We start from the raw sequence: 27,479 nt of genomic DNA, 5'->3' as shown, positions 1-27,479 counted from the left end.
ATTTTGCTCGCATGCAGTATGCTTATTGTTTAATTCAAAATTACATAGAATTTGTAGAAAATAGAAAAAAAATAAAAAATACAGATATCAATTCCACCTGTCATTCTATTCACTTGCTCATATAAAAATGTCCGTTTCAATTCATTTATTAAGCTTTGTTTCAGTAGTGAGAGTTTTTTTCAATTAGCAAAATCACACCTATTACATTAGAAGAGTTAAAAGTATTGCCAATTCCTCATCTAAAATCATCATAGAGAAATTGCATTTACATTATAGAAATGACATAGGAATCTCCCCAGTAGCATGTTGGATGTAATGGCTATGCAGCTGGGATACTTCCTCAAAGCTCTCGTCACAATCGCAACATTCCCATTCCCTTATTACTTGTGCCGTGTCAGATTCTGGAAAGACAAACGGAGCATGATCTGTTTTGCTCTGAGGGTCAAAATGAATTTCCCCTGCCTCTGACAGTGTCTGCAAGGTAGTCTGCAGCTGTTTTCTCTCAACATTATTGAGGCGACGGATTTTCTGTTTTGACCAACGTAACTTGAATCTTGATTTAAAAGGATTGGTCAAATGATGTGATTTCTTATGGGCATACATAGTCCTAGAATGTGAGAACGCTTTACCACAGTATGTGCATACGTGTGGCTTTGCACCGGTGTGGAAGTTGTAATGATCATTTAAATGTCTCAAAAAAAGAAATCTCTTTTTGCAGATAGTGCAAATGTGTTTCCTACATTTGTGCAAATACTTGTGTTGATTGCATTTGTTCTGGTCTGTAAAGCCTTTAGCACAAGAGAAACACCAAAATGGTCTTTCCTCGTGGAGCTTTAAGTGGCGAATCCATGAAGAGACAGAAGCAAACCTTTTGTCACACTCATAACATTTGAGGTTTGAGCCGCAGCTTGAGTTCCGTTTCAGGTGCGTAAGCAGATCGTCTCGTGCCATAAAGACAGCTCCACATTCAGCACATTCCAACGCGTCTGACATAGACATGCTACTGCGTTTCACTCGTTTGAATTCCATTTCATGCAGCGTCTTATGTTTTTGGTAAGCATGATGATAAAAATATATTTTATAACAAAATTTGCACTTGTAATATGCCCGGGAATTAAATTCAGACTCAACAGTAACTGACTCGTCAGACCCGCTGCACTCTTTGATTTCCTGAGCTTGAAGTTCTTCAAGATGCGGAGAGACACGGCCGTGAACTGCAAGAGAGATAAATTGTCATTTTAAATGATGAACTGCAGAAGATTATCATATGATGAATTCAATCATTGTTTAAACTTAAACATAAAATATACTTTTATTATATAGCAAACAGAGAAACTGAAATGTACCTAAACCTAAAATTGTTGACTTCATGTGATTAAAATGATCAAAAAACAAGACTAAACACGGTCTCTCAGCATATATAGCACATTTATTGTTTCACTATTTACAGCACCTTTTCCCAGATGAGAGGTCAGACAAGTGATACATTTACTCTGTCATCTAAAGAAAACAATATAAATCATTTTAAACTGTAACATAAGCTAGCATCACTAGAATAAGATTTCACTACAAGAAAGGCCCAGCAACAAAAATGGCTTCAACAAAGTAATTGGATTTAAAGCGTTTCTTCATTCCAGGTAAGGGGCCCTCAAAAGAATAAGGCAATTAAGACATGTCTGTTTTACTTGCTTTGATGATTCATTTAACTGTTCATAAAAAGTATGTATTTTAAAAGGTTGCTATACATTTTTTTTCTTATGTTATATGTTGATGAAGTGGCTATTTGCTTAGAATCCTTTTAAGTGGAAGTCAATCAAAGTCTGAATGACAAACATGCATCCAATTGTTCCAACAGAAGCTTCGACTGCCATACAGACAATGAGTGGACGTACTTTAACCCAAGTCTTCAAAACAAGCTGATTTAGGGTACATATAAGCTCTAGGAGTGTTTACAATTTACATAAACTTTACAAACTAAATACATGTATATGAAAGAACAGTCCTTATCAGTGTTGGTAGTCCCAAAAATGGAGTACTGGTCCTTTTTTTTTTTTTTTTTTTATAAAGAGAGAGCAAAATGGTAGGTCCACATTTAGGACAAGTGCAGCAAGACTCCGCCCTTCTGAACAGCAGCAACACAGTCCTGATGATGCTCAATGAGGTCCTGTATGTCGCTGAAAGTGCTTGGGCAAGAGGAGCAGTGGTAGGAGCCAGTGTTACAGAACTCCCCCTTATGTTTTTCAAGTGCACTAGGAGATAAAAAGCCTTTTCCACAGTTTTGACAATTGTGGAGACTTTGTGCTTTGTCATCGGAGATCAGCACTGGATCATTCAGTGTTGAAATGGTCCCGTCTGCAGAATACACATTAGCAGCTATAGCTGTAGCAGCATTGATTCTAAGGCGAAGCTCATTTGGGACCTCACCCCGAATTTTGTCATGCCAGATGAAGTGCTGCTGCAGCTGATTCTCCGCCCAAAAGCCACTGCAGCAGAGCGCACAGCTAAATGGTCGACTCTTTGCCTTAGTTTTGTGGTTTTCCAATTGCTCTTTCATCAAAAATGCTTTCCCACACTTGTCACACTTGAAGAGAAATTTGGCTGGCGGTTCTGATGGATTTTCCGGTAACATAATCTCTTTTAAATTGGCACCATCAGCATCATAATCACTAGCGCTATGAGCATCGGAAACACCTTCAGTAGCCGGACTGTCTTTTTTTGGAGGTATTGGCTGAGCTAGACTAATTTCCTCTGTACTCGCGTATTCTTGGGCACACAACACAACATTCTCCAATTCATTACTTTCTTTCATAGTTTCTTTGTTCCCGGTCTCTGAATGTGCCTGCCACTTGTGGGCACGAAGGCCTCTAATATTTCTGAATGACATAGAGCAAAGTTGACAGTGGGGTAGTTTAGAGAGTTTAAAAGTTTGATATTTAGATTCACTATTTGTTTTTTCAAGATCATCACCTGAACTATACAGTTTATCTTGAGACAGAGATTTCAAATGAGCACTTTTAATGTGATCATCCAGAAGTGCATTTGTTTGAAAGTTTTGGCTGCATTCAGTGCAGGAAAATGTGCCATGTTCCCCAGGGACTTTATCCCCAACAGTTACAGCAGGGACTAGTTTTGGCTCATTGTTCCGACATTGAGTGTTGACCAACTGGTGACGCTGAAGCACATAAAGGTTGAAAAACTTTTTGTTGCACTTGTCGCACTTGAATGGTCCAGAGTCTGACTTCTTAGAATCTTGGGCAATCTCCTCTGAGGGCTGAGAACATGGTTTGTCTTTATGCCACCGTTTATGAGTGCCAAGGGCTGAGTTGGACACAAAGCGACGGCCACAATCTGCACAGCTAAACTGACTTTTATTTGAATCATCTACTTTTGATTTCTTAACCAAAGCTTTTGCTTTAGTCAATACCTTGTGGCTCTCAGTGTGAATTCTTTTATGGAAATTCAATGCTCCGACCACTGCAAAGCTTCGCTCGCACAATTTACATTTGTATTTTAACTCATCAGTTTTTCCATTTTCTATATGGTTTTCTTTCAGGTCAGTCAATTTTCTATCCATTTGAATGACACTGTTTGAATCTTTCTCTGGGGGCTGTGCACTGTTCTCTTTCTTAATGCAACATTTTCTATGTGCGCGCAGGGAGGACTTTTTATTAAAAAGAGCAAAGCAGCTTGGACACTGGAGGTCCTCCACAGGGTCCCCAGACCTGTGAGAAGGCGGCGAGTAGCCGCTCTCATAACCATGGCTCTTCATATGAAACTGTAGTGCCTTAGCACGGGAGAAACGCTTCCCACAGTCCGGACAGCTATAGGTGTTCTTTTGCAACTGCTCAACCTGATATTGAAAAGATTTAACTGGCGGCGGTTGTGACTGGTTATTATGCACGGCCCGGTGTCGTAGGAGGCCAGAGAGGAGACGAAAAGACCGGTTGCAAATGTCACATTTGTGATCTCCATTTTCATGTTTCCGCATGTGTAAGGACATGATCCCTTTGTGACGAAACTTTCTCCCACAAACAGGACATGCAACCTTAAAACTTCTTCGGGAGTGTCCATTAGTAAATGGTCCTCCAAAACCCTTTCTAAGTCTCAATTCTGTACATAGCAAGGGACTCTGCTTATGATGAGAAAAGGCCCCCAAAGACCAAAATCCCTTCCCACACTGTTCACAATGGTAAACTTTGGGGCCTAACAGAGTTTTCTTGGGATTGTACTCCCTCTTAGACTCTAAACTGTCCTTTTGAGAAACATCAACAGGGTTTACAAAGTTTGCTGTATGAGGAGACAATGTCATGGACTCTGATTCCTGAAAGTACTTGCTTATGGTGATCGTTTCACATGAGCTTAAGTCAAGAGGTTCAATTGTTTCTGACTGACCTTGATTCACCTGTCTTCTCCTGCGAACGTCATGCCACATTCTGTGAACACGCAGAGATACTGGATTTGTGAACCATCGGTAACAATCTGGGCAGTCATGTCTTTCTTCTGTTGCTGGCCCGGGCTCCCCATACTCAATCTGTACAATTTTTAAATTCGTGTTAGGTTTTGACACCACTTTCTGGTGAATAGCCAAATCCCCATCCTCTCTTACCTCAGATTCAGTATCAGATTCACAGACAAGTTCCAAGTCAGGGTTTTCATCTTGCTCTGAATTATCTTCAGAGTCACTTGAACTACTACTGATCACTTTCACAATCAAGTCCCCAGGTTCAAGACTGTCCTCCTCAGCTTCAGTGTGAATTACATGCCCATCACCAACAACAGGGGTGTGGAACATACTATCAAACGCCTCAGTTTGTTCAGTGGCTTTACGCTCCAATTTCACATGTGTGTTCTGTTGAGGTAGCTTTGTTTCATTAATATCCGCACTGTGATTGAGTTCATGGGAGTGCAGAGCTGAGGCCCTGGAAAACTTTAGTCCACAAACCTTACATTGAAATGATTTTTTTTGTAGCTGGCACACTTGGTGAAGAAATGACTTTGAAGCAATCTTTTGAGTGTGTGCAAGTCGCTGATGTCGCTCATAAAAAGTTAATGTTTTAAATGATTTGCCACATTCTTCACAATTAAATTTGTCAACAGCTTTAAGACTATGCCAGCGCTCATGGCTGACAAGTGCAGTATAACCACTGAAAGTCTTATCACATTGAGAGCACTTAAAATCCGCACTTTTTTTTTGCTTTTCAAATAGTTCCTCAGGTGAACACAGATCATTGCGGCTAAATCGTTTATGGGTTTTCAACCTCAGCAGAGTAGCAAACGATTTGCCACACGAGCACTCATACATATTTACAGCATTAGTGTCGCTTTGCATTGACTTGTGCTCTGCTTTCTGGTCAGAACCAAGTGATTCAGGTGAACTCCTGCTTTTCTTCACCAACTTTCCCTCATGACACCGTCGATGAGCGTCCAGAGCTGATGCACGAGAATAACTCCTTCCACAAAACTCGCACTGAAATGACTTCTTTTTCAATTGTTCCAAGTTGTGAAAAACTGATTTTGAAGCTTGTCTGTGAGATCGCTCATGGTTGAGTAAGTATCCAAACACTTCATAAGTCTTTCCGCATTCTTCACATTTATAGGGATGCTGACGATTTATCCCAGAATCCATCTGCCCGGATAAGTCCTTAGGAGTCAACTGACTATTCTCTGCATCTTCTTGTGAATGGAAATCAAAAGATGAGTCATGATCATTCTCTTTTTTGTCAGCTGACTGGGTTTCTTGACCGTCACCTCCCTGAGAATGTTCTTGAAGGTGCATTAGGTATGTCGCCTCTTCTCTGAAGGCATCGCCACACTTTTGACAGCAGAAAAACCCATCACCTGAAAATAGAGATGAAAAATGGGGCTTAAGACAAGGAAAATTTAGATTACAGCATATTTGTATTTCATGAATAATACATTATATAGATCACCCAAAGGCAAGCAGTGATTTGTATTTAACTGTCATACTGTGCATTATTGATCAAAGAAAGGAGGGGTTTTTAAACTTTTGAATAAGCAGCAGAATCCAAAGGGAGTCCTGGCCAAGAGGCAGTAAAGTTCAGACAGTTACTAACATTAAAACAAACAACACTAAAATAAAACACATTATTAAAAACATTTGCACATTATTGATGATGTTTATAATGCTTTCAACTTGGAACCTGGGTGAGCATTTCAAATGTGTTCACCCATTTGAAAGACAGATTACCGGTATACATGGTTAAATAGTCTCTAGTCGTCTGTCAGGAAGCCAACAGGAACGTTTGGCTTCAAATATGTAATGTGCTTTATTAATGTGTAATGTGTTTGAATCATGTTCACACAGTTCAAACTAACTAAGGACTTTCCACCCAATTATCATCATGAAATGGATCAACAATGTCAGAAATCTCAATGATTACACATACACTACCAGTCAAAAGTTTGAACACAATTTTTCTTTTTCATATTCTATTTCCATTCATATTGTGGCTTCTCACTAAAGGACTAAAATGATGAATGAACAAATACAGAAAGTACAATAGAAAAAAGTGTGACATAACTTCAAAATAGTCACTCTTTGCTCTGAGCTTAAAACTTCAGGTGACATCATCACATGTGAAGCAAAGCAAAGGGTGGCTACTTTGAGGGGTCTGGTTATAATATATTATACTATACTATTATATTATATTATATAGTTGATGTCTTCAGTATCTTTAGAAAACAGTTAAAGTTAAACATTAAACATAGAAAAATATGAATGAGACATGATGTGTCTAAACTCAAAGTAAATAATTACGTAACAAGATAGAAAGGAAAAAGTTTCTGAAGATGCAGAGCAACTGTCCATGTGCCATTGCTGATGAACATCAACAGCCACCTATCAAGGTGTAACTTACAGGTTGAATATTAGTAAATACGTTTTCCTTTGACTTGATCTTAGTCAATGTAACGCTAATGTTGTGTAATGTCCTTGTATAAACATACAACGCTCATATCGAACCACGTCATGATAAAGGAAGAGTGTTTTGTATACAAACTTGTTCTCTTACTTATATTGTTGTTGTCCGCAGATGGCTGGTCGTTTCCAGGAGTTTCATTTTCTTGCCTGACCACGTTTTCTGGACTCTCCTCTTCCATAAGAGTAGCAGCCTCGTCCATCTTGGCAATAGCCTGTTGCAAAGGCCGTACAAACTAGCTCCAGTGCAACGGTGTGGTGATCATTTTACTGAAACACTCTGCCCTTGAGGAAACACACGAATGTGTTCAACATCCACATTTCACAGCAAAACATTGTCGTATATATTTTACTTTAGACAGCAAAGACTCACAGTTTACAGCTCTTTCCTCTCCGCGGAGCTTCCGCTGCAGCAGCGCGCTTCCTCTGTTATTTGGATTTGTGTGGCGGTGGCGAACCACATTATCAGCTCATTACTGCCACCTACTGGCCACTATGTGTTCTGTCCATGGATAATCATGCTTATGTTTCACTGTAATGCCAATTTTGTTGGAGTTTTTCTTAAGTTATTCATTTTTTCTGCACAATCCTATAACAGGAAATCATAGCTACAAAGCATGTTAAATATAACAATAGATAAAGCTGTAACCTACTTATTTCTAGCCAAATTCTTTCTGACGATAAAACAGGTTCAGTTTGTACTCCAAACCAATGAAAAAATACATTAAAATGTCACTAAACTTTTAATTGGATTCCATCTAGACTAGAATTTGTTTTACATGTCCATAAATACATTTTAGGAAAGTTAGCTTCTGCTTTTAAAGAGGAATTGTAAACACACAACTAATGCCCATGTTAGTGTCAACTAGACCATCCCTCCAGACACCAGTTTTACTCCTTCATACAGACTATTTAACAAAGAAAATCTAGGCAGAATCTGGATTTCTCCAGTGCAGAGTTTATGACCACTTATAATTAGAGTAAATCATGCTTCAGAGGATAAAACTAAAGAGTCTCAACTTCACAAAGGGTCCATCCACCAAGGATTCAGAATAAACAGTTTGAATTGGGGCTCATTTTAGTCAGGCATTTCGGGAAAAAGAGGCCCTAAGCTTAAGAGGGTTTGAACATATATCATGTATTATGATGAATCAATTGTAAATGCATATAATTTGCTTAAAGAGAGATTGTGTCAAGTTCTGAATGTCAACTACTAATTTCACAGAAATAGAGTAATAACCTATATTTTAGCTAAAACGGAAAAAAACTAGCATGCGGCAGCCCACCTCCAGGCCAAGTAAGAATCAGGTTTGTGTGAGGTGCAACCTGATTCCAGACATAGATGTTTTTTGTGGAGTAAAAACAACATTTAAAAAAAGTTATCTAAAGCAAGTTGCTTTTTGTAAAAAAATGTAAGTAGCTCTATGATCCAGGATCGGATTTTTTTAATAACCGTTAGTACTTAACTGCACTGTACTAATGATTTTTCATAAAAATAGCTGGGTGGATATAGGGGGTAGGTGAAAACGGGGATAAACCTTGAATGCAAGACACTACAGGATTAATCAAACATGCATGAATCAATCAAACTACAACTCTGAGTCAGCCAAGGATGAGGGCCATTATAACATGATTCAAATAACATTTATTTGACATAATATGTCCCCTTTGTGGAGATTTCAGTTACTAGAATTGCAGTGAGGTTTATGTACAGCAACAGTATATTGTATTCAAACATTTGTTCAGTTGGTTTCAATTCCATCTTTTTAGGTATTTCAAGTTGTATAAGACAAATGTACACAAATTGTTTTTGTATTGTTTTATCTGGATACACAACGTGTTACTTATTTGAGACCACACTTCAAGAACAATTACAGAGGTAGACGGATCAATGGATGAATGAATCTATTTAACTTGTATGTTTGCAGGATATACAGTATTTCAACAAATGTCACATTATTTGCAATAAATGGCAATTTGTTTCTAAACCAAGCTTTGAAATGTCTATACAAAAAACAAAAACAAGCAAAAAGGTTAATACCATGTACAAATACTCACATCATACCATCTTACTCCATATTAAATATGGCAGCTTTCAGGAATGACACAAAACATGGCTCTGCCTAGGATACAAATATAGCACATGTGCAGATAATGAAGGCACACAGACTGAAAAGAATACAGTTGAGAAAATTAAGAATATCCAATATTCTTGGAATAGAAAGTGAAATGTGACATAGAAAGGAAAAAAAGGAATGTTCACCAAAAGTGTGCAAGCACAAGTTTAAATGGAAAAGAAGCGCTGCACCATTTCAGACATTTCATAAGCACGGGATTGTGCTCACTGGAACCTCAAATGAAAATAAATCTGAAATAGGTTCAGCAGAATGGGGGACTAACAAAGATGTGTGTTTAGCATTAAAAGTTATATTTCTCCTTGGGCATGCTGCAAGTAGTGCATTTGTAGGTCCACCTCTCGGGGCAGAGAACAGCCACAGATCATACACTGAAGAAGTCGATCAGTTGGAAAAGATAAACGAGGGCCAAGTTTGTGAGGTTCTCTCTGAGGGAGCTGAGCTAGAGCCAAGGCCTGGGAGACCTGTGATGGGAAAAAGAGATTTGGGAGTGGAGGTCTTGGAAGTGCAGCCACAGAGACTGAATGAAGAGGGTGAGAAGGAGGAAGACCCAAAGGTGACAGAGTTGGAAGAGGAGGGAAGAAATGAGGCGGCTGGTTTATGATTATTTTAGCGCCTGCAGCCAGAGTCTGTTGCTGTTGCAGTTCCTGTACAGTTCCTGGTTTGAGCCTCGTCTGCGCAGCCACTGGATTAGTCTGAAAAGCCCATATTGGTGCAGTCATGGTCTGGCCAAACAGATGAGGCTCATACTGAATTGATATGGGAACATTCTGAGTTGTGGTCTGAACCCAGCTCGGAGACATATGTTTTTGCTGCAATTGAAAATCTGGATTACTCACCAAGTGGTCCGGAGATTTTAAAGTTTTCTGAATGCCCGGGGATGTCTGAATGTCCCATCGAGCTCCGAGTCCATGAGGGGGCATTTGTAAAGACGCAGTCGGTAAACCTGAGACCCATGGCTTTTCTGGAAGAGCAATAGCCTTCATTTGTGGATTGACCATATCCCATGATCGGATCTCTTCTTTTTTGAGGGGAGAAGAGAGACTTGTTTGTACTGGAGCACCCGGCCATGTGGGTAGCTGGACCTCTTGACCCAGTTTCTTTGGAGAGTTGTGTGAATTTAAAATCGGTGCAGCAGGTCTTACACTCCACAGTGCTGCTGCATCTATGTAGGAGAGAGCTTGAGTAAAACTTGAATGCAAAGAGCTTACGGAGGCTACCGTGGACGATGAAGGACTACTCCATACAGCAGCGTTCAGTGTCCTGTGCGGCTCAATTTCAGCTGCAGATGAAGGACTTGATTTCTGTGGCACAGAGGAAGGACCAGGGCCAACAAGGGAGGGTGATTTTTCCATTATGTTTGATGGCTCTTTAGTTTTCCCGGACATGGAGCACAACTGTGAGGGATTGTCAAAAGGAATTGCCTGTGAAGCTACAGGCGTCTGATGAACAGATGGGGCCGGCGGAACTTCACCTCCATCTGCTTTCCACTTAACTGGAGGTGGAAGCTCTGGTACCAGTGACTCGCTCAGCTGCCTGGGTTTTGGATCCATGCCGGCTGTACTCGTGGGAGGAGGCTGGCCAGAATCTCCTACTGGAATATTAGCCTGGGCAACCATCCCAGACCCTGAAAATGGCAAGCCCCAAGCGCCCTCTGGCACACTACTGGTAACTCCTTCCCTCCTCCTATCACCCACCTGCGAAAAGTTATTTTGGGCCTGACGTCTGTGAGTTTTCCTGTGCACCAACAGGCTACTCAACCAGGTAAATGATCTGTTACACACCTCACAGCGATGGGGTCTAGCACCGGTGTGAGTGTTCATGTGGTCCAGGAGCTGATAGGCTAATCCAAAAGTTTTATCACAGATATTACACCTGTGAGGTTTGTCACCTTTGTGGGAAAGAAGATGCTGTTTTAGTTGAATTTCCTCACTGTAACCTTTGTGACAATAGCTGCAACGAAATGGCTTTTCTTGATGTAGCTTTTGATGAGTTTTCATGTTCTGCAAAAATGCAAAAGCTCTGCCACAGTCTGGACATTTGTACGGCCTTTTACCTGTATGAATAATCAGATGTTGCTGTAAATAGCTACTGAATCTAAAGCTTTTCCCGCACACTTTACACTGGTATGGTTTGTCCTTTGTGTGAATACGCATGTGTAGCTCTAACACCGAGCGATGGCGAAAAGATTTACCACATTCAGCCTCAGGACACTTAAATGACCTCACTTCCTCAACATTTTCTTGTACATTATCAGTGATTTGAGATGGAACTTTGATGGGTTTCGAGGGCAGGTCTGGCATAGTATTTGGTAAATCCGGCGTGTGAATACTAGATACATGCACTTTTAAACTCAACTCATCGCAATAGACGTTAGGGCAGTGAGGGCAGTTGTGCGATTTGTCCAATTTGAGCGGTTCCTTTGACGTGCTGTCCATCGGTTCATATTCCGCCTCATGAGTATGCATGTGGGTCCTCAAGTTAGCGGGTGTTGTGTGGTTCTGGTGGCAAAGAGGGCACTTATAGGTGCGCGGTACATCCTTGTTTTGTAACACATTTTCCTTTTCGGATCTTTTCACCGTCACCATCTGTCCTGAAGTAATGAGATTGTTTTTTGGTTTCTCGACAGTAGCAGGAATTATACCGAGTGCATGTTGCCGGCAGTGAGCTTTCAAGTTCTGAGCAATGGCAAACGTTTTCCCACATTCAGAGCAGCAAAATGGCTTCTGTCCTGTGTGGAGATATTGGTGCTGGTGCAAACGGCTGCTGCACTTGAAGGACTTACCGCAGACCTTGCACGGAAATAAGGACGAGCTCTCTGTGTGCTTACGGCGATGCTCTGCCATGAGGGAGTTCAGTTTGAAAAGCATTCCACAATCAGAACATTGATATTGTTTGTGAACTCTGTGGGTATTCTGGTGTGCACCCAAGGCCGTAGGGTTAGGAAAGGTTTGATCACACTCGGAACATTTATTTTTTTCTTGGGAGTGAGACAGCATATGCCTGGTAATAGATGGCCTATGCTTAAATTCTTGACGACAAATTGGGCAGTGAAAAAGTACATCATCCGTATATCCACACTTGTGGTTCCTCAATTTGTCTACTGTAACGAACACCGTGGCACACTCGGCACATTGAAAGTTCTTCTGCTCCTTCTTGGTAACTCCCTTTTTTACAGTTAACAGTTTTGTCTCTTTTTCTTTATGCTCATTTCTATGTTTAATGAAGCTACTGCGTTGCTGAAAGGTAAGGCCACACTCCTTGCAGGTGAGGGGTTTGAGATCGTCCTCATGGAAATGAAAATGGCGATGCAAGTTGAAGGTCTCTCGACGGTTGAAGATCTTTCCACACTCCTTGCACTCCATTCGTCGTTTAATTTGTTTTGTGGCCGGCTGCACATCCTCCTCTGGGTCTGCGTCCTCTTTCTGCTCCACTGATATATCTTCCTCTGTGCACCTCTTTTCTTGGGAGTTTTCTGGTTGATTAATCTTTGTTTCACTCACTTCATTGGTCATCTTGGTTGAACAGTTACCTTCTCCAACACTCTCTGTTGTAGAGCTGTGATCTGCAAATGAAAAAGCACCATTGGAATAAAAATACCATAAGGCCACCCATTCTAAATTAAGTGCAACAAAGTCACAGACAAAAGCCAATATTACCGGAGACTGCCACCACAGCACAAGTGGCACAAATACAGTGCTAAACTGGCAGCAATTTTCACCAAAGCATTTGGCATTGCCTACCTTGTTTTGGACTTGGATTTTCCTCCTGTGCCTCCTCGGTGTAGTCCTCGCTCTCAGACCAGATAAGTGAATGCAGCTCGCTACGTGCCGTTTCAGTCCCTGGTTTGTGGTTTTCGGGTAAATTCCCTGTTGTGCTGTCTGCCTCTGCTCTGGGCTGGACATTATCCTCGGATTGGGCCGTGACTGCTGCGCTGTCTGCAGCAGCAACCACTGATGTGGCAGCAACAGAACTGGATTTCGGTAGGAACTCAGGACTGTCTGCCGAGCTTTCGTCTTTTTGCACAGGACGCTCCGTGCTCTCTGGCGCTGGCGTGTCCGCAGACTGTGGAGTGTCCATCGGGTTAAGCTGAACTAAAGTGGAATGCTCTGTTTTAGCAGAGTCTGGTGACTCTACGGCCGCCATATTTTTACACATGCACCTCCCATCCAAAAGCCAATGTCAAGCTAAAACAAAAAAGTGACCGTAGTTCCGGCGAGACCTTTCAAAATAAAATACAATATTTTGTTGCACTGCAATATTCTTTATTGGACTACTACAGGCCTTTAGTAACTGACATTATCTTTATGAATCTGATTTTTTTTTATGAAATTACATTACAGTAACTAATTATAAAACACAAGTGGAGGGAAAACTACATTTACAGTAATCTACCTGTATCACTTCTACACCATTACTGCATGCAAGAGCAGAATAACTTGTTTTGCAAATAAAAAAGGAAGACAAACAGCATTTGAATCTGAAGAATGTCTTGTCTAAAAACACTGAAGAAAAGCAGTTTGGCAATTCATGTGAGTAATGCACTGTGAGGCTGTTAAAAGCATACGTTTCCGAGGTATTGTTACTTAACAATATACTGTATATGCACATACAATTGTATTTTACAAGTAAATACTATTATGAAGGTATATTAAGTTGATATTGTCAATGCTGAACTAGTAAGAACATTTTAAGCTTGACAAGTCTACCGCAAAGCATGTATTATTACATGCATATTACACATTAATTTCATACATCCTGTGACTGCCACAGAAGAAAGACATGATCTAGCACATCCCTTATGCTATAAATAACAGAGCTAATATTAAGGCTATTGTCCAATGTATTGTTGTATCGTCAACTTTAGTTCACTCTCTAATGATAAGTCAAACCAAGTACAAAGTAATTTATGTAGTTTCACTAAAATATTTAGAAAAGAGTGGGTACTTGTTTTTCCCCACATTTTTAAGTACAGTAGTTCTGTTTCTATTCTACTCATCGACGTTTTTTGCGCCTGTGATCAGATACTTTTCCTCGTCGCGGCCTGTGTCCACCTCTGTCTTCTTCTGTGAGCGAATCCGGTGAAAAGGTGCCGTGCATGTCAGCTGCTGTCACTGCCACTGGTGAATGACAAAGAGAGACTTGAAGTTGCTGCTTTTGAGTCTGATTATGCTGGGCTTGTGATTGCTGAGGCATTTCAGTCATCTGTTGTGGTTCAACTTGCTGTAATTGAGTCTGCTGTTTTGATATTGGCTGTGATTGTTGTATATGCTGCTGTGGGGGTGGTGGTGGTGGTGGTTTCTGAGCCTCCAGTACTCCCAGCAGCCTTTGCAGGAGGACATTATTCTGTTGCAGACTTACAGCCAAAGCCTCTTGAGAAGCAACAAGTGTTTTCATGTCTTCCCTGAAACCTTCCCCAAATTCTCTTAGACTTTTTTCCACTTGGTTACCCAACTGAATAGCTGCTTCCCCTAATCCTCTAAGCTCATCTTCTAGCCAAGAGCTGCGTGGTGGTGCTTCCAGAGGACCTTGGTGTGTACCCAGTGATGGTTGGGGGCTTCCTGGCTGAGGACTGCCATTGAGGAAAGGAGCACTGTACAGTGGGGAAGGGGGCAGCCACCTTTCAGATGGAGGAGGTGGTCCTATACCCAAACCCAGTCCTAACCCCAGTTTGTCGTCCATACTATTCTCCACAGGCTCACATTCATTTTCTGTCACATCTTTGTCCCGATCAGCAGTGTCCTCCTCTTTCTCTAGAGCATCTCGTTCTGAGGCCTCCATGCCTACACCTGTAAAGTATACAAATAAAGTTGTATATATGTGTCAGTAATAAACATGTCCTTTGGAAATGTTTTTTATCAACATTATATTAATAGATATTATATCTGACATTGCCTGCTTGTCTCTGTGCCTTGAATTGTATTCTATGTAACAGTTGACAGTGTATAGATGATGATTACCTGTATCAGAGTCAGGAAAGCATGGAAAAGTGGCTTTTAGGCGTGCATTTTGTTTTTGCCTGGTTGTTTGAAGCCTGGAGCTTGGCAGAGATCGGCTAAGAAGAGAGCTCCCTCTGCTGGATGGCAAATAACTGCGATGGCGGGCATCTGCCAGTCTGCCTCCATTGCGTCTCTTTAAGTCATCCCAACGTTTCTTTACTTCTCTAAGGGTTCGGGGGACTCTGGAAACTGCATTAACTCTGTCTAAGATGCCAGCCCAGATGCGCTCTCTTTCCCGTCGTCTAAGTCTTCCAGCAGGACCAAACAGCTCCCCTTCACAGCGAGTGACTTCAGACACCAGGACCTCCAGCTCTGCACCACTGAAACGGCTCTTCCTTTTGCCAGCACCCCCAGCTGCAAGTGCAGCTGACATAGCTCTGTCTGCATAAGAGGAAAAGTGTGAAAGAAACACAATCCAAAAAAGCATGCTCTGGTTACAAAATATATTGCTAAAATATTAACATAAATCTATAGTTTTGAATTTTCTGACTGTGATTGAATAAGACAAGAATATATAAATGTATTTATATATTATATTATAATCATATGATATGAATAGTTCTCATATGTTGTTATCATATATTGTTTTAGTTTTCATGTACGTTGTTTTAGTTTTCACGTTTTAGTACATATACTCATTCTTACTTTGTTCAATGGACAGAAGATCATCTGAGGACATTCCAGGAGCCATGATGTTTGGATGCACTACGACTACATTAAAGGGGAGTCCCCCAGGTAGACCACTGCTCTGGTCACAGCTGCCGTCGGAGTCATCATCCTCCCTGGGGAAGCCGTTTTCTGAGGCTCCCCCTCCAAGGGGTCCCTCCGGAGACTCCACTTTGATGTGCATGGGAGGTGATTGCTCATACAGCAGCCCTCCCTCCTCGTAGTACTCAGTCATTGGGCAGACCTGACCTGGGCCAGAACTGACTGGAGGGCCAATTCTGACTCAACACTACCCATTAACAAGTTTCAACTCAACGCAAAATACTCCACATAATGATTAAGTCCATCTCCAATGACACACAGAGTTGGCCCATTTTAATATACATTTCAGACAACAAAATACGGCCATTATTAAAATGGGTGGCTTTAAAGATTGGTATAGTTCATCACACGTAGAAAGGACATTTTCGTAATTTTGACTTCCCTTCAAGAAGGCGAGTAAAACACATAACTGAGCCCATCTGTGTATTGTAGGAGAAACAAGCAGTCGACAGCCCCAAATAAACTGAAACACAAAGGAACACACACAATTATATCACACGTATAAAAGATGCGTGCCGATAACGTAGACACTAGGAGCATTTTTCCGCAACTGTGTGCAATTTTTGCACAAAATCCGCAGCGGTTGCGCATTCCTCATAATAACTGATTTAAACAATGTTGCTAGCTGCTAGCATCCTCCACAGTATAAATACTGAACGTGTGAAGCATGCATTCACTGACAAAGCTAACGTAATCGTTTATTTAATAATGTTTTGTAATATCTTACCTTGATGGGACCGCATACAAAACAAAAACAAAACACATACGGTACAGCTGTTAGCTCAGCTGTCGACAAGCCTTCCAGAGTCGCGCTATGATTGCGTCAGAGATTGATAAACAGGATTCAGGATTCAAGGCTCAGAAAACGAAATGAACCCAAACCAAAAAGAACAAGACAACAACAATATCTGCCCCAGTAAAAATGTCTTGATTAAAAAAAGATGAGAATATAAAGTGCGATAGCACACATTGGACTTAAAGTGTGAATCAGCATTGATTGAACTAAATAGGCCAATTAGCTTTTATTTCTTGAACTGGTATTGGTTCAACATTGCAAGCAAGCAAACTCCCAAAATAAAACTTAAATCCTATTCAACCTTTGCATTGAGCATTCGAAACATGTTCAAAACTGACATGGGCACTAACTGCTTTCAAACTATGTCACAGGAAAACAAGCAATCCAATAGTTTAACATTTTATTGTGACATATGCAGTATACAAATTACATATAAGTATAAGATCAATGAAGCTCATGTAATGTTTATGAATGGATATGGTGGGCTCCTATAGGCATGTGAAGCAAAAGTGGTGAGGATCGCAACACATGGAATAATCAAATTAAAACTCTTTCTGTAGGCTACAAAAACATTGAATAAATAGTGATGCTTGATAAATATTTTCACATAATTCAACATTGAATCAATGTTCTTTTGGCCACCAGTTGCGGAATGTTATAACAAATGTGAATTACTGTATGTTTACCATTAAACATGCTTAAAAACACTTTCTGTTGTAACCATAATGTCGTTTCCCACCCTCATGGGATAAGGGATAAAGGCTTATGTCAGACCGCTTTCCTGGAATATCTTGTGTGTTAGATAAACAATTTCTGGGTATAGCAAGCTGTTGCATTGGCATTTTGCAATCCTTCACAGTTGCCCGTGATGAACTGCCTGCTGTTAGCTAATTTAAAATACAATATATTCAGATGCATATAGTAGCCTATTGTTGGGTTTCAGATGACATCACAACTATCAAATATCTAATACAGATGGGGGAAGCTAAAATTGATATTGTTAAAATGCAGCTTTTTCTTATACATGATACAAGAAGTGGATGTGTCTAGTCACTAATCAAAATAATCTGATTAAATGTAAATGTTTTCAATAGAATCAGAATCAGAAAAGGTTTATTGCCATTGTCAATTAACAGAATTCACAAACATAGGAATTCTTGCTTTTCTGTGTCCACCTGCAGGTGGATCACTGGAAAAACTGGTTCTGTCCCCATCTGGAAGTACGACATCTTCACATTCTACAATCTGAAACACACATACATACACGCTTGAAAGTGTACTAACTTTCATGGTGGAGAGCCGATCACTTGATCGTCTCCAAGGAGATGTTCTTTACCTGGATGTTCCACAGTTTGACATTAAAGCGAACTACTGCAGGTGAATAAGAATAAATCTTAAATTTAAAGATATCAGTAGATGAAATTTCTCTTGTAGTTTACTCACATAAATGTAATAAAAATGTATTACAGGTTTTACATTATGTCATGTTTTCATATTTAAAAAAATTGTCACATTTATCTAGCACTTTTCTACCATCAAGGCACTCAATGCTCTTTACATCAAGGAGCCAGTCACCCATTCACACACACACAATCACACACCAGATGTTTGCACTGGGGGTAAGTCGGGTTAAGTGTCTTGCCCATGGACACAATGACAGCGGGATTTGAGCACTCTTAACACTGAGCTACCGCCCTGGAAAAAAAGAGTATTTTATTCTGAATTTTATGTGTAAAAAATGCCAAAATATAACATATTTAAGCAGGGTTTCAGTTTCTCGGTTTATTGATATTTTAGTTCTGGATTTTTGATATCTTATTTATTTTTTGTGTAAACTAGTTCTGACTGAAAATGAGCCTAAAAATTAAAACGACACCTCTTTTCTGAGACTTAAAACTTGAATCAGGCTGAAAATTCAGCAAATTCTTCAGTTCAGTCTTGTTCAGTTCTAGATTAAAACATTTTGTGTGTGTAGATCAGAGGTGTCCAAACTGTGCCCCGTGACCCTCAGACCAATTTCTGTTGGCCCTCAGGCTTCCTGCTGAGTAGGCCCAAACAACAAAAAGTAGTACTTTTTAATGTAAATTTCAAAAAATTCAAACATGTTTATGTCATACTAACCTAATATTAATGTCCCAAGTGTTATTAAAGGTGTGGAGGCTCATTGAAACAATGACAAATGCAAAATTTCAAGTGGTTCCCTTCATTGTTGGGTTATCAAAGTTTCAAAATGCGGCCCTCAGTGAAAAAAGTTTGGACACACCTGGTGTAGGTGCTACTTTGAGTGGTGATGTCTCAAATGTCTGGGATAAATCTATGGATGCAAGTGGATTATAATAAAAATTGATAAGATTGGCAATTTTGTTGATTCCATATGAAAGCCTATATGTTGAGAGAGAAACTGACAAACAAAATATATTTTAAAAAGAAGCTTTGCCCCATTGTGTCATGCCTTAAAAACATCTATCTATATGAACAAGACAAGCAAGATGCCACCAAGCCAAGTTATGCTCACAGTAAGAATGCATGTTTTTCAAAGCATTAAAATACCATTGAATGAATAATGCAAGATAAGTTTAATGCCATATTGTGGAACAAGACAATGTCATCTCTGCATAATACAGCTTTAACTAAAAGCCTTGTGTCCTGCGGGTGCCCAGAGTCAGGACTAAACATGGGGAATCTGCGTTTCAGTTTTATGCAGCTAAAATCTGGAACAGTCTTCCTGAAGATGTGAGACAGGCGTCTACTCTGACAATGTTCAAATCTAAGCTAAAAACAGTTTTGTTTAGCTGCGCATATGACTGAAAGGATTTTTTCTTTGCACTCTTCTCTTTTGTTTGTGATTTCATTAGTTTAGAAAATCAGTTGGATTGATAATTTTTAATTTAGTTAATTTTATTGTAGTTAATTTTTATCGTTGCACTCTTCTCTTTTGTTTGTGATTTTATTAGTTTAGAAAATCAGTTGGATTGATAATTTTTAATTTAGTTAATTTTATTGTATTTCTGTAATTTCTTTGTGATTTGAATGCATTTTTCCTGCTGTGTGAAGCACTTTGAATTGCCTTGTGTATGAAATGTGCTCTACAAATAAACTTGCCTTGCCTTGCCTTGTGTGTTGGGGTTCATATTAAGTGTTCAAAATAAGTGAACATAAAAGGATAGTGTCACCTGTAAGTTTTCCCAGGTTTCCCAGATGGCCTTACATACATTCAGCAAAAAAAACTCACATGTATGTAACATATGGTATGGCTCAGCTGATAACAGGGCCTTTAAAAGGACATACAGCAGGACCTACAGCAGACACCGAGGCACCGACCAAAACCACTATGAAGGCTTTCATTCTTCTGGCTCTCTTTGCCGTGGCTTGTGAGTATGCAGGCTCAATAATGTAGCTCTTCATAAAGATTCACTTAATCATCACTGGTTTCTTCACAGATGCCGCTCCCATTGAGGATGACAAGATTGTTGGAGGCTATGAGTGCAGGAAGAACAGTGTGGCCTACCAGGTATCTCTGAACTCTGGCTACCATTTCTGTGGAGGTTCCCTGATCTCCAGCACCTGGGTGGTGTCTGCTGCTCACTGCTACAAGTCGTGAGTACAAGAACATGCCAAGAGAGCAGACATTTTACATTATGTGAGTCAAAATCTTTGTTTCCATGTTAGCCGCGTCCAGGTGCGTCTTGGTGAGCACAACATTGCTGTCAACGAAGGCACTGAGCAGTTCATCAACTCCGCCAAGGTTATCAGGCATCCTCGCTACAGCAGCCGCAATCTGGACAACGACATTATGCTGATCAAGCTGAGCAAACCTGCCACCCTGAACAGCTATGTGAAAACCGTGTCCCTGCCCTCCAGCTGTACCTCTTCTGGAACCCGCTGTCTCATCTCTGGATGGGGCAACCTCAGCGGCTCTGGAAGTCAGTATAAGTACTAGAGTGGCAGTAACAAAGTGGTTATGATGAGAAACATTATAAGCGCCATATAAAATAAATGCATTCATATTTGTGTATTGTGTCTTTAGGCAACTACCCTGATCGTCTGATGTGCCTGGATGCCCCCATCCTGAGTGACAGCAGCTGCAGAAACTCCTACCCTGGACAGATCACCTCCAACATGTTCTGCGCTGGATTCCTGGAGGGAGGAAAGGACTCTTGCCAGGTAACAACATCACAAAACCAGAACGATCAAAGTTTTTTATAATTTGATTTATAGTGTGCTAACATATACTGCTGTCTCAGGGTGACTCTGGTGGCCCTGTGGTGTGCAACGGTCAGCTGCAGGGAGTGGTGTCCTGGGGCTATGGCTGTGCCCAGAGAAACAAGCCTGGAGTCTACGCCAAGGTCTGCAACTACAACACCTGGATCCGCAACACCATGTCATCCAACTAAGCAGACAACTCTTCAGACAACTCTTCAGATCCAAAATGTGCCTTGACAAACAGTGGATTTGCAGCACTCCAACTATATGCAAACCAAAGTTCATGTACACATTGTTGAGTTAAATAAATTTTGATCGTATATCTGAAATCGTATCGAGTGGCATTTTGTATGTAAACACAAACATCAACCAAACTTATGCAATTTAGTATGGCAAATAATTATATCCTACTTCTTCTATAAAATAATAATAATAACTTTTAATTTATATTATATTATGTTATATTTTAAGGTAAAATCTGTATGGTAAAAACAACTTGGTTGAAAAATTTAGAAGTAAAAACAGTGGAAATTTTCTTAAGCTTATTTGCAAAAGTCACAGGTGCTTTTTTCACACAAGATCATCAGATTTTGTGACCTTGGGAGTTTAGATAGCAGGGGCTGAGCAAGTATAAAAGGTGCCATTTATTGGTGAGCAGACACCGAGGCTCATACAGTAACCACTATGAAGGCTTTCATTCTTCTGGCTCTCTTTGCTGTGGCTTGTAAGTGTACAACTGTGTTCAAAGTGTGGGCTGTATGAACAATGGTTGAACAAAAGAGTATTCTGAAATGTAACAATTTTTTTAATGAATACAGATGCCGCTCCCATTGAGGATGACAAAATCGTTGGAGGCTATGAATGCAGAAAGAACGGTCTGCCCTACCAAGTGTCTTTGAACTCTGGCTACCATTTCTGCGGCGGTTCCTTGATCTCCAGCACCTGGGTGGTGTCTGCTGCTCACTGCTACAAGTCGTAAGTTTAAGAGCACACCAAACTGTTGTGGTAATCAAAACATTGTCATTATGTGAAAATGTCACTTTTGCTTGTGTACGTTTAAATGTAACTGAATAAATTTCTGTCCCCCCCGTCCCGTATTAGCCGCGTCCAGGTGCGTCTTGGTGAGCACAACATTGCTGTCAACGAAGGCACTGAGCAGTTCATCGACTCTGTCAAAGTTATCAGGCATCCTTACTACAATGGCAACAATCTGGACAACGACATTATGCTGATCAAGCTGAGCAGACCTGCCACCCTGAACAGCTATGTGAGAACCGTGTCCCTGCCCTCCAGCTGTGCCTCTGCTGGAACCCGCTGTCTCATCTCTGGATGGGGCAACACCAGCGCCTCTGGAAGTCAGTATAACTTGTTTCCAAGACCAGTTTACAGAAGACTTTGGTGCAATTTGTAGAGTACAGGAGTGGCAGTAGCAAAGTGGTTATAATGAGAAACATTATAAGCGCCATATAAAATAAATGCATTCATATTTGTGTATTGTGTCTTTAGGCAACTACCCTGATCGTCTGATGTGCCTGGATGCCCCCATCCTGAGTGACAGCAGCTGCAGAAACTCCTACCCTGGAGAGATCACCTCCAACATGTTCTGCGCTGGATTCCTGGAGGGAGGAAAGGACTCTTGCCAGGTAACAACATCACAAAACCAGAACGATCAAAGTTTTTATAATTTGATTTATAGTGTGCTAACATATACTGCTGTCTCAGGGTGACTCTGGTGGCCCTGTGGTGTGCAACGGTCAGCTGCAGGGAGTGGTGTCCTGGGGCTATGGCTGTGCCCAGAGAAACAAGCCTGGAGTCTACGCCAAGGTCTGCAACTACAACACCTGGATCCGCAACACCATGTCATCCAACTAAGCAGACAACTCTTCAGACAACTCTTCAGATCCAAAATGTGCCTTGGCAAACAGTGGATTTGCAGCACTTAAATAAATTTGGATTGTATATCTGAAATTGTATCGAGTGACATTGTTGAATCTTAAGTTGAATTTTGTAATTTGTTCAGCAGGTTACTTCTAGTAAACACAGCACACACACACACACACACCCCAATCAAACACATGTATTTAGTGTGGAAAAATATATATTCTACCTCTTGACCCAGATGCTAATATTAACTTATTTAAAAATATGAAAAGATGCAGAGCAACAAACGGTGGAAATTATTTTAAGCTTATTTGCAGATGCTTTTCTTCTTTGTGATGTATAGGAAGACTAAAACTAATGTAGTAATGTACTGAAACATTTAGGGAATTGCAATGTAATTATTTTGAAGGTTTACAAACAGTAAAATTAGAAGATAGGCAAATTGTGTGTAAGTTGGACACTCCACGAGCCTTTTTATTTATTTGTTTAAGTTGAACATAAAAGCTGTTGATCACTGCAAATAATTGTGTGTAATAAAAAAGGTACGTCTAAGTGTACGTGAGCAGTACCTACATTTGAACAGTTTTGCTCCATTCTTTGGGGGAAAAGACGGTTTAGATTTAGACTCCTGTGATGTTCTGCGGAAGTGATGATGTTTCCATTGTTTATTTGTGTTCCCTGATGGAAAAGGAACATATTTTCAAGCAAGTTTACCACAGTCAATATGTTGTTACTTTATATTTCAAGAAAAATGCCATTATTATGCTCCCATGGTGACAGAACTGGGATGCTGTTTTCTGGTTTTTTGACACATTTTCAATAGGTAAGCAATATTGTCTTCAATAATACCTCTGACAATACCTTTGACAGTCTGGCTTTAAAGTTATAGATTTAGTTACCAACTCCTTACCATTTCAAACATAATAAACATAATAAGTATTTAGATTGTCTGTATTTTCTAAAATGCCAAACTAAAATTATGCAAAACCTTAAGCTGTATAGGAATCATCTGGAGTATAAACTTTTGTCAAGTAATTTAGGTCTCTTGTGTGAGATTTATTCTGATTATATGGCAACATTACGCAAAAAGGAAACACAGATGCTGCATGTTTGTAAAGCTGTAAACTGTGAAGCTGTAAAGCTCTGTCATTTGTGTTACATTTCATGTATGAAAAGCGCTTTATGAATAAAGAATGATTGATTGCTTGCTAGATTGATTACAATTTGATAAGTTTCAGGGTTTTAAAAAAAATAAAAATTGGAGGCTTGGTGTATAAATTTATGATCAAAATGGCTGATTTGATTGAAAATAAGAGGAAGGCAATGTTACCTTTATATTTATGCCCAGGAGCTTGATAGTTTCTCTATCAAATGGTGACTAAATGGAATAATAAAACAAGCTAAATAGTGCACAGAAAGAGACAGTAACAAGTGGGACTTTTTTTTCCTAATTTCAGGAATAATTGCTTGACAAATGGACTGCTTATTTTAGGTTAACAAAATAAAACCGTTGGCTGAGGTCACTTGGCACAGGTTTGAATAGTCCAAACATGTACAAAGAGTGTGGGCTAAAGAAGGTTTTCTTCATCAATAACCTGCACAATAGCTGGTAGTCTAAACTAACCTGATCACACCAAGTAGTGGTAACATTTAACATTACATCTTTAGGATGCTATAGCGTACTTACAAATAATTGACAGTATACAAAGGAGTGTTGTGCTATACGTATGAGGTAGTGCCAGCTTCGTTCACTCGCACTATGTACAAGTAAGGCACGTCTTTGTAAACCTAAAGGATGAGGCCTGTCTTACTCTTAAAGCACAAATTACTTTTAATCTGCGTATTTTTTTTCCAAATTGAGAAAGAGAATTCACAGATTACGTTAAATGATGTAAGATATAGGCCTATGTTTATCAGTGTGTTTGCGTGAATTTAATGATGAAAATCAATGAACAAGAGAATATGTTACTATCATGGGGGAAGAGGTTTTTTTAAACTGAGGAAAAATATTAAAGTTTCATAAAAGTCTCACTTAGTACTACTCGCTCTAATAATCAAATGAACGTGCAGCGGTTCTGGAAACAGCACCACCTGCTGGAAGGTGAGAGAACACCATAGACCGGTGAAGCTTGTTTTAAAGTTACAGAACTGAAAGACAGAAAAGATATTAGTTTAAAAAATAAATAAAAAAATTAATACACGAGCAAAGTAGTACAGGCATGACTAAAAAAAGTTTATTATAACAAATGGCAATATACACATAGAAGGGGTGCAAAGTGTTAAACTGTTCAAAAAAGTACAATGCATACAACTTTTCAACACTATTATGCTTTAAACTCTTGTGAATAGCAAACAAAAAAGTTGTAACAAAAGTGAATCATAAGAGCCTATTTACACAATAGCCAGACATGGTAGCAAGTATGAAAAATGCTTACATCATGTCTTGATAGGGACAGAGGAGGTCACTTGGTAAATCACCTCAGCCGGTTTCTCTGGTCCACTTTCAACAATGAAACAGTCATCATCTGCGACTCCTTTTGACACGTCTTTATTGTTCACGTTGGATAGTCTGTTCTTGATGTCAGTGTTGCCAGTAGGGGCAGACAGAACAGGCTTGACACTCTTCTGCAAAGATGAATTAGGAATCTGCAATGGCACTACTTGCCTCTGCCTGTTAGCTGGTGCAGTGAGTTTATGTTTCATCAAGAACTCATGAGCTTTAGCACACTTGTGCCTCTGAAGGACGTTGATACTTTCAAAATAGACACGACAGACCCGGCACTCATAGCCTTTCCCAGGTGTATGGCTCACTCCAGCCGGAGTGGCCTGTGTAGAAGGTAGTGTGTTTACACTAAGTGATCTGACATTTGAAATGACAGGTTTAGTTTGGACAGACTTGAAAGGCGGCTTGACAGTGACGCGACGATAGTCAACGCTCAAATGTTTACTATTTATCATAGGTGCAACATTATTTGGGACTTTTAGTGATGGAGAAGTCATCGAAAGCTGGCCCAATCCATTGGCTATGCTTGCAGTGATTTGGGTAAGTGGTCTAGCAGTGATAAGCTTGAATCTATTAAATTTACTGTATGGGGAATTACAAGGATGGAAGCGAGGAACAATCTTCCTGCTGGAGAGGAGCAGTCCACAACCAATGCAGCCAAGCACTTTGTCTGCAATGTGGGTGTTATGATGAATGACTAGGGCCCTTCTGGTTGTGAAAGAATGCCCACATTTACCACAAATGTATGAATGCATCTTGGAAAATGAGCGCATCGTTTTCATGACCACAATTGGTTGGAAAAGTGTCCAAAGATCCACAGTTGGGGCACCAATATTTGAGAACATTTTGCTTGTGTTGGAGGTCGAGACATTTTTTATCAAATCTGGAGAGAGCTGTGGTAGTTTCGGCTGTACTGGACCCTGGGGCATCTTGGGTAAAATGGATATTTGAGAGGCAGCTTTCACAGGTAGAGATTTGGGGCTCTCCCAGATAACCTCTCCGGATAGAAGTCTTTTCAACTTATCCTCTTCCTCACAGTGTTTTTCAATTCTTTGCTTCTTTATGGCTTCATGACAAAGCACCTGATGTCCTGGGTCGTGGGAACTAGTGTGCTGCAGCATGTCACTGTAGGATGTAAAATCAGTCCCACATGAGCAGATAAAAGATGGAACAGAGCAAACATGTTGTTCAAGATATTTTCTGCTTGAAAAAATCTGTTCACAGTTGAAGCAAAACAGATCAGTATTCGTTAGGTCTGTGCTGAGATCATCATCCAGCACAGTTAGGTCTTGATATCCACTGTACATGATGTGACTTGTTCTGTAAAGCAAAATATAAGACAATCAACAATAACCACCACAATCGCCACAATTAAATGGGGAAGAAGCAGATATGATTAAATATGTTCAACTCAAATTCACGTTTGAACGGTTTTAACACAACTAAATGTTTATCAATGGTACTATCTAAAGTGAAAAGTGAAAACACTACAACACGACAAATACAGCGCTATCGCCTCGTAAATACACGTGGATGCTGGAAAATGTGAGTTTTAACTAGGATCAATATTAGCATTAGCTACTCTTGGTTTCACCACCATTAATATAGGAAAACCGAAAGATTACACTTTGCTCACCTGGCAACACAAACCACTCAACAAGTCTTAATGGAGTTTTATGGTCCGGGGGCACGGTTATAAGTGGATTTATTTTCGTAAGTTAACAAAAAACCCGGGAATTTGCGCTTTGATGAAAAAAGACGCCGACCCAAGAGAAGGAAGCCGGAAACGCTCTCCCCAAGCCAAAAAAAACTATATGTAAGAGCGCCCCCAACCGTCGGGATGACGTATTGCAACAACAGTAACTTGGGAATCACAAAAGTTTTATTGCCATTGTCAATGAACAGACTTCACAAACACAGGAACTTGCTTTTGGTGATTCAGAGCAACATAAAACAATGAACTATGAATCAACAACCTATATATATAGTTGAACTACAGTTGAAAGGTATAGGACTAAGTTAAAGCTTGTTTTAATATCTAATAGGCGTATGTTCAATACTGTTTAGTAAAGACAATACGCTTGATTTGACAGATTTATGGATGTGAGGTGGTAAATCTTCAACTTGAAAAATTGACTTCTTAATGGTTTACAAAGTGAAACGACTGTTGTCGTTTCATTTGATGATATATAAATACAACTGTCAAACCAGAACTACTGAACAATAAATAGAAAAGACACAGCTGTACATTTATTTA

The 27,479-nt window shown here is 40.0% G+C and overlaps 5 protein-coding genes and 1 long non-coding RNA gene across 9 annotated transcripts; 2 read left to right on the top strand and 4 right to left on the bottom strand.

Moving 5' to 3' along the window:
* Nucleotides 1–1,411: 1,411 nt before the first annotated feature.
* LOC140373573 (uncharacterized) lies at nucleotides 1,412–7,383 on the bottom strand. 3 transcript variants are annotated; one of them, XM_072460130.1, is made up of 4 exons: nucleotides 7,307–7,383; nucleotides 7,020–7,217; nucleotides 4,607–5,838; nucleotides 1,412–4,525 (listed from the first exon to the last, which is right to left on the bottom strand). In XM_072460130.1, the coding sequence occupies exons 2-4, from the start codon at nucleotides 7,138–7,140 to the stop codon at nucleotides 2,093–2,095; spliced, it is 3,786 nt and encodes a 1,261-aa protein (XP_072316231.1). In that variant the 5' UTR covers nucleotides 7,141–7,217; nucleotides 7,307–7,383; the 3' UTR covers nucleotides 1,412–2,092. The 3 variants fall into 3 exon arrangements, with proteins under 3 accessions (XP_072316231.1, XP_072316229.1, XP_072316230.1); XM_072460128.1 differs by having other exon boundaries at nucleotides 1,412–5,838; XM_072460129.1 differs by having other exon boundaries at nucleotides 1,412–5,838; nucleotides 7,032–7,217.
* Nucleotides 7,384–9,206: 1,823 nt separating this feature from the next.
* On the bottom strand, nucleotides 9,207–13,267 carry LOC140374217 (uncharacterized). 2 transcript variants are annotated; one of them, XM_072461053.1, is made up of 3 exons: nucleotides 12,816–13,267; nucleotides 9,912–12,637; nucleotides 9,207–9,821 (listed from the first exon to the last, which is right to left on the bottom strand). In XM_072461053.1, exons 1-3 carry the CDS (start codon nucleotides 13,228–13,230, stop codon nucleotides 9,363–9,365), a joined length of 3,600 nt encoding a protein of 1,199 aa, XP_072317154.1. In that variant the 5' UTR covers nucleotides 13,231–13,267; the 3' UTR covers nucleotides 9,207–9,362. The 2 variants fall into 2 exon arrangements, with proteins under 2 accessions (XP_072317154.1, XP_072317153.1); XM_072461052.1 differs by having other exon boundaries at nucleotides 9,207–12,637.
* A 244-nt stretch (nucleotides 13,268–13,511) lies between these two features.
* Nucleotides 13,512–16,664, bottom strand: LOC140374220 (uncharacterized). The gene is made up of 4 exons (XM_072461056.1): nucleotides 16,567–16,664; nucleotides 15,717–16,302; nucleotides 15,033–15,452; nucleotides 13,512–14,861 (listed from the first exon to the last, which is right to left on the bottom strand). The coding sequence occupies exons 2-4, from the start codon at nucleotides 15,970–15,972 to the stop codon at nucleotides 14,068–14,070; spliced, it is 1,470 nt and encodes a 489-aa protein (XP_072317157.1). The 5' UTR covers nucleotides 15,973–16,302; nucleotides 16,567–16,664; the 3' UTR covers nucleotides 13,512–14,067.
* Nucleotides 16,665–19,892: 3,228 nt separating this feature from the next.
* On the top strand, nucleotides 19,893–21,167 carry LOC140374222 (trypsin-3). Its single transcript, XM_072461059.1, has 5 exons — nucleotides 19,893–20,006; nucleotides 20,076–20,232; nucleotides 20,305–20,558; nucleotides 20,663–20,799; nucleotides 20,880–21,167. Exons 1-5 carry the CDS (start codon nucleotides 19,967–19,969, stop codon nucleotides 21,027–21,029), a joined length of 738 nt encoding a protein of 245 aa, XP_072317160.1. The 5' UTR covers nucleotides 19,893–19,966; the 3' UTR covers nucleotides 21,030–21,167.
* A 291-nt stretch (nucleotides 21,168–21,458) lies between these two features.
* Nucleotides 21,459–22,806, top strand: LOC140374223 (trypsin-3-like). Its single transcript, XM_072461060.1, has 5 exons — nucleotides 21,459–21,562; nucleotides 21,657–21,813; nucleotides 21,940–22,193; nucleotides 22,345–22,481; nucleotides 22,561–22,806. The coding sequence occupies exons 1-5, from the start codon at nucleotides 21,523–21,525 to the stop codon at nucleotides 22,708–22,710; spliced, it is 738 nt and encodes a 245-aa protein (XP_072317161.1). The 5' UTR covers nucleotides 21,459–21,522; the 3' UTR covers nucleotides 22,711–22,806.
* Nucleotides 22,807–24,931: 2,125 nt separating this feature from the next.
* LOC140374225 (uncharacterized) lies at nucleotides 24,932–27,004 on the bottom strand. The gene is made up of 2 exons (XR_011929076.1): nucleotides 26,859–27,004; nucleotides 24,932–26,542 (listed from the first exon to the last, which is right to left on the bottom strand). It is a non-coding gene; the product is annotated as an uncharacterized lncRNA (long non-coding RNA).
* Between the last annotated feature and the right edge of the window lie 475 nt (nucleotides 27,005–27,479).

This window comes from Eucyclogobius newberryi, unplaced genomic scaffold (genome assembly GCF_026437365.1).
Source record: "Eucyclogobius newberryi isolate DKJ021-1_F unplaced genomic scaffold, fEucNew1.0.hap1 SCAF_3, whole genome shotgun sequence".
In the NCBI taxonomy this organism is placed as follows: Eukaryota; Metazoa; Chordata; class Actinopteri; order Gobiiformes; family Gobiidae; genus Eucyclogobius; species Eucyclogobius newberryi.
Note: the sequence above shows the minus strand (reverse complement) of the source record. Positions and strands in the feature narration are given on the sequence as shown.